Raw genomic sequence first — 6,000 nt, 5'->3', positions numbered from 1 at the left:
CTGTGTCCCCCTGTCTCTCACTCTGTCCCTCTCTCTCTCTCCCTCTCTTTGTCTCTCTCTCTCTGTCTGTGTCCCCCTTACCTGTCTCTAGCCTCCCATCCCGTCCCCGGCCCCCTCCCCGCTTTCTCCACTGCAGCAGACTGTCTGTTGACGCATCGGCACCGGCCAATCACACGGTGTATCTCCGAGGCGCAGGACCAGACTGACCAATCAGGGAGGAGCGGGGGCGGGGCTGTATCCTGTCCACTCACACCTCCACACGGAGAAAATCAGTGGCGTTGAAGAGCGACAGAGAGACGGGCCTGGACCGGGACAGGGACAGGGACACGCACGCTAGGACACACTACAGGATACCTGCCGACATGACCGGGTCCGTCTGAGCCGCTCCCCAAAAGGTCCAACCGCAAGCGCGAACATGTCGACCGTAGACGCAGCCGGGCAGCACGAGGAGGGGGAGTACGGAAGGGCGGCCAAGCGGCTGAAGACGGAGGAGAGAGCGGGGGAGACTAAGGCGGAGGAGAGGGAGGAGAGGGAGGAGGGGGAGGAGGAGCTGGAGGAGGGAGAGGACTCGGACTCTGGCTCGTTGCCCGGGAACGGAGAGTCCGCGGTGGGCAACCGGGCCCGGTGGAGCGCCAGCCAGTACGGAGCGGGACGGAGGGTAAGGAGAGCGGAAACGTTAGCTAACGTCACCGTGTACGTTAGCAACACACAGCACCGCCACACAGAGAGACAGACAGGCAGAGGGAGAGGGAGAGGAGGCGACATGGAGAGAGAGAGAGACAGACAGGCAGAGAGCCAGGCAGAGGGAGAGACAGACAGGCAGAGTTAGGGATGGAGAGGCCGAGAGACAGACAGGCAGAGGGAGGGAGAGAGACAGACAGGCAGAGAGAGAGAGAGACAGGGAGAGGGAGAGAGACAGACAGGCAGAGGGATGGAGGGATAGGGAGACAGAGTGAGAGAGACAGACAGAGGGATGGAGAGGCAGAGAGAGAGAGAGACAGACAGGCAGAGAGAGAGGGGGACAGAGAGAGAGACAGGCGAGGGAGAGAAACAGACAGGCAGAGGGAGACATGGAGAGAGACAGACAGAGGGAGGGATACAGACAGGCAGAGAGAGACAAAGAGAAAGAGAGAGACAGACAGGTAGAGAACCAGGCAGAGGGAGAGAGACAGACAGGCAGGCAGATAGAAGGAGACATGGAGGGAGAGAGAGACAGGCAGAGAGAGAGAGAGACAGACAGTCCGAGAGAAGGGCAGACAGAGAGACAGACAGGTAGATAGAGAGACAGACTGTCCAAGAGAGAGACAGACAGGCAGAGAGAGAGAGACAGACAGTCCGAGAGAAGGGCAGACAGAGAGACAGACAGGTAGAGAGACAGTCTGTCCAAGAGAGAGACAGACAGGCAGGTAGAAAGACAGACAGACAGGCAGACAGAGACAAAGTGCTGCAGAGGGACCGTGGTGACAGCAGGACAGACAGAGGAGTGTGTGTGTGGCTCTGACATGTCTTCCCTGCAGCTCCCTGTGAGCAGCTTCAGGGATGCTGTTCCAGCCTGCCAGCACACAGCCTGTCTGGAGGACCCGGTCTCAGTCCGATCCCAGTCTGATCTGGGGTGGGTACATGAGGGCTGGGTACACGAGGGCTGGGTACACGAGGGCTGGGCACACGAGGGCTGGGTACACGAGGGCTGGGTACACGAGGGCTGGGTACATGAGGGCTGGGTACACGAGGGCTGGGTACACGAAGGTTGCAAAGATGGCAGGCGCAGGACTAAGTGTGTGTGTGTGTAGTGTGTCACAAGGGGAAATGACCTGGTGATCTGCCAGCACCTGTAGTTAGTGGTTGCAACAGTAAATGTGTTTTAGTAACACAGACTTCCGTTGGAAGTGACAGCTGTATCAGTCAGTGAGGACAACAAACAGCCTCTGCAGCAGGAGCAGAGCAGCTTGTGTCTGTGTGTCTGGATGTCCCTCTCACTGGTGAGTTAGAAGAACCGTAATGAATCTGGGTTCCCACTCGCTGATGTAGCTGGTCGGACAGACGAGGGGTCATCCCAGGCACTAATATCTTCCTTTCTGTGGAAGTCTGATTTAACATGTAGACATGCCATCTGTGGCTGTAATTATGAAATCATAACATGCTTAGAAATTATGAGACAGTGGTTAGAGAATAATGCAAATACACCTGCAGATGCACAGTGCTTCACAACACTTGTGGTTTAGGCAGCTCTCACCACAGCCTTCTCTTTTCTCTTACTGTCTCTCCTGTGTCTTTATCTAAAAATAAAAATGAGGGAAAGTACAAAGTGAAGATCCAGGAAACTTATGTGGCACCTCCTGCCTTACTCGGATAAGATAAAATAATAAAAATGAGAAATGCCCAGCCTAATAAAACTCTCTGGAAGTTTCTCGTGGCTGCTGTACTCCTACTCTGCAGACCACCCCTCACCCTTTGATGGACACAGACCTTCTGAGAAAATGCTGTCATGTGGCTTCTCTCAGTGAAATCATCTCACCTGCTGGTGAGTCATTGAACGACAGCTAAAGAGCTCTCACAACATCGCCTACCTTCCTGCTGCTTTCTTTCTCTCCATCTCCAAAACTTCCATGAACTACATGCAAACCACAGCCTCCCAGATCAATAATCTTCAGTGCGTTTGTGTCCACTTGGCTCTGGTCTGCTGGGAGTATTGCCAGGAGCTTCCGGCTGACTATTTGGCCCTCCATTTACACCTGCAAGAGCTTATTGGCATCAGGATTCTCTTGATTTTCTCCAAAAAGCTTCTCTGCCTGACCCTGAAAACCCACAGTCCCAATCCGGCTGTGGTCCGGTTTTGCTCCGTCCTCAGGGAGGCTTTAAATCCCACAGCGAGTGTTTCAGAAGCAGAGCGTTTGCCTGGCTGATTGTTGAATTGCTCAGATTTACTTGATTTGGTCTTCTTCCCGTGATTTTCATGCGACTAACATGAGCAAACTGCATTTCTTATTCTGTCAGATTTAAATGCGTTTCTTGTATGTATTTCCTACTTTGTTGTGCTGTAGCCACAGACAGCTGGTTAGTATTAAAATTAAACTGTGAAATGCAACTGGAAAATAGTAGTCTTCAGTGTTGCCCTGCATGCACTCAACAGCAGCACAGCGCTGCTAAATAAAGATGACCCCAAGCATGATGAACTTGGCGTCTCTAGTCTAAGCAGCCAGCGATGAGAATGAGCGAGGGTTAAACATGGAACACATCGCCACTGTTTACCAGTCAAACTGTCTCATTGGACCATATTATAAGGGACTGTGTAACGATGAAATTATCCTTTATATAATTTACAGGCAAAGGTGCTGAAGAGAAAATAAGTGCAGCTTAGGAGAAAGGGTAACATGATGCCTGCACTGTCTGCAGACTGGCTCTCAGAAGGTTTCTTCCTGTTAAAGGGGAATCTTTCTTGCTATTGTTTCCTGGTTCTTGCTCATGTGGGGATTCTTGAATCGTTGGGTCTGTCTTAATGAAAGACTTTGGTCTAGACTTGGTCTTTTATGGAAAGTGGCTTGAGATAATGTTTGTTATGAATTGGCGCTATATAAATAAAGATTGATGTTCCACTTTAGAGCGGCTGGGTCATGTACGACACCTAGAAGTAAAAATTCAGTGTGACTGTTCCACTCGGGCCGTAGGCTTTTTATCAAACCGGTTTGAACATTTTTACATCGACCCAAGCCTACAACCCAAGTGCACTAATACTTGAAGTGTTACCATTAGCTGTGTTGCATGAGATGTGATCACGAGCAGTATTTGTACAAAAGGCTCAGCACATGGAGTGCAAACACATGGTAGCTGGTAAGGTTTATTCACCAAAACTACTTGGTTGAGTTTATGAAAAGATGACCGTTTAGGTTAAAGTAATGGGCTAAAATGGGTTTAAAATTTTTTTTTAAAAAAGTCCAATTCAAATGGTGCAAACAGTATGTGCCATACTTTAATTTTAACTGCAGACCTAATGTTCTCCTCCTTTTACACCATAAAATGCATACACTCTTATTGAAATGTACAATGACAAGCGCTTGCCTCACTTCTTTCATAAATCAGAGACAATCCACCGTTTCAGTTTGTGCTGTTGGATCTATCTTTATGTGCTTTCTAAACCTGAATAAGGTTTATATGTTAATGTACATCATGGGAGCTTGGAGCTTATGTTATATAATGATATTCACAATTCTTTGGCTCAATTTTGAGATTAGTATTTTAGCATGATTGTTTCCTCATTTGAGATTTAAATTCAAATGCCTTCACACAAACGACCTACCTTTAAACAAAAGTGGACTAGACGGTGACCATTCAGGAGGATAGACTTACAGGGTTCATATCTTGTTCTTGTTGGCTACAGCAGGCCACATGACTGCTGGTAGGCTGAAAAACAATGTTCTCATTTGAAATGCTAGTACAACACGGTGAGAAAACATATCGCATTGTAAAACTGTGTCAGTAGATCAGTCGTGGCTGTCACTGCTGTGTGAACATCAGCATCTATGGCTGCTCAGCTTCTGGGACAGGGTTAATCTCTGATCTGAGGTCAGGGTTAAAAATAGGCCCGTGTAGATAGGGCTGAATTCATTTTCTGGTTTTAACTAGGGGAAGGCTGAGGCACAAACATGCACATGTATTTGATTGTATTTGCTCACAGTGAGCCCCAGGAAATGTGGAAGTCACAGAGAAGCTGAGGAGTAAAGCCCTTATGAAAGTGCTTGTAATAATACATTTTATTTATAGGCGCCTTTCAAGGCACTCAAGGGCACCGTACAACACACAGTTAATAACAAACAGTGAAAAAGCAAGTTAAAAAGTCAAAAAATGTAAAAAAAACCAAGGGGTGGGAGATCTGCAGAGTGATGTTACAGTGAGTAGGCTTATTATTATTATTATTATTATTAAGTGCTTGTGAATTTAGAAGACCAATACATTGTCAAGTGACTTGATCCATTCCAAGCTGACTGGGTGAAGAATACGTTTGATCTGTCATGTAGCACGAGGGGTTTTTGTTTCTTTTCTGTGTGTCTACTAAAACTGCTCGGGCTGCGCAACAGAGGACATCCACTGTTTCTGCCCCTGAGTAGACACGACATGGTCTTTTTGCAGTCTTAATGTTCAGATGCATCAGACAAGCAGTTCTATCGCTCATTGGAGTTTTTATGACTTAGCAACACCTCAGTTGATGCTGTGTTGAAGATAAAAACCAACAACAGTTAGTCATGCAGTTCACCCCGTTTCTCTGAGTAGGGATGGTGACTTTTTCTCTTTAACTGCCATTTCAACTACTTAAATGTTACCTGACATTTCAGATACTTTCATCTCTTTCCCTCCAGCTGATATCTCAGCTTCTTTCATCCCGTTCTCTTAAACTGAGTCCACCTGCTTTCAATACAGCCGTATACATTTCAACTGAGACTGCAGTCATTGCAGTGATAAAAGTTGAACCAACATAACTGCTTTCATTGTTAGCATATCATACAACATCTGACCAAACATGAACATGTTCAAACATGTGTATGTTAACACATCATTTGTTTTTGTTTCAACTACAAATGTTACACATGTTCTAGTTGTTTAACTGAGGGTGCAAACTCTAATGTCATGGTTAGTGGTAGATACTTTTACAATACAGAGAGTAAAGTTCATTAAGTAAGTTAGTGAACAGACTCGCAGCCTCTGCTGAGGGCACTACGTACCACTGCAGACTGGCTGCGTATCAAACCTGAAAGAGATCAGAGCTAAAGATTTGCTCTTCATTGTTTGCCAACACTGCTTCAGCCAGATGTATAACACACAACCACACAACATGTTGTTAAACAGGGTCTGTGGTCTGCTGTGGATCTGTTTAGGAGGTCTACATGTACACTATATTGCCAAAAGTATTCACTCACCCATCCAAATAATTGAAATCAGGTGTCCAATCCCTTCCATGGCCACAGGTGTATAAAATCAAGCACCAAGGCATGCATACTGTTTCTACAA

At 47.0% G+C, this 6,000-nt stretch overlaps 1 protein-coding gene across 1 annotated transcript in view; it reads left to right on the top strand.

Moving 5' to 3' along the window:
* Nucleotides 1-298: 298 nt before the first annotated feature.
* LOC139210935 (heterogeneous nuclear ribonucleoprotein L-like) overlaps nt 299-6,000 on the top strand; it is a 38,391-nt gene continuing 32,689 nt past the window's right edge. The window contains exon 1 of the mRNA XM_070841148.1: nt 299-658. Coding sequence (XP_070697249.1) covers nt 416-658 — 243 coding nt within the window. The 5' untranslated portion in view covers nt 299-415. The remainder of the gene's footprint in view (nt 659-6,000) is intronic.

Source organism: Pempheris klunzingeri, chromosome 12 (genome assembly GCF_042242105.1).
Source record: "Pempheris klunzingeri isolate RE-2024b chromosome 12, fPemKlu1.hap1, whole genome shotgun sequence".
NCBI classification, from domain to species: domain Eukaryota; kingdom Metazoa; phylum Chordata; class Actinopteri; order Acropomatiformes; family Pempheridae; genus Pempheris; species Pempheris klunzingeri.
Note: the sequence above shows the minus strand (reverse complement) of the source record. Positions and strands in the feature narration are given on the sequence as shown.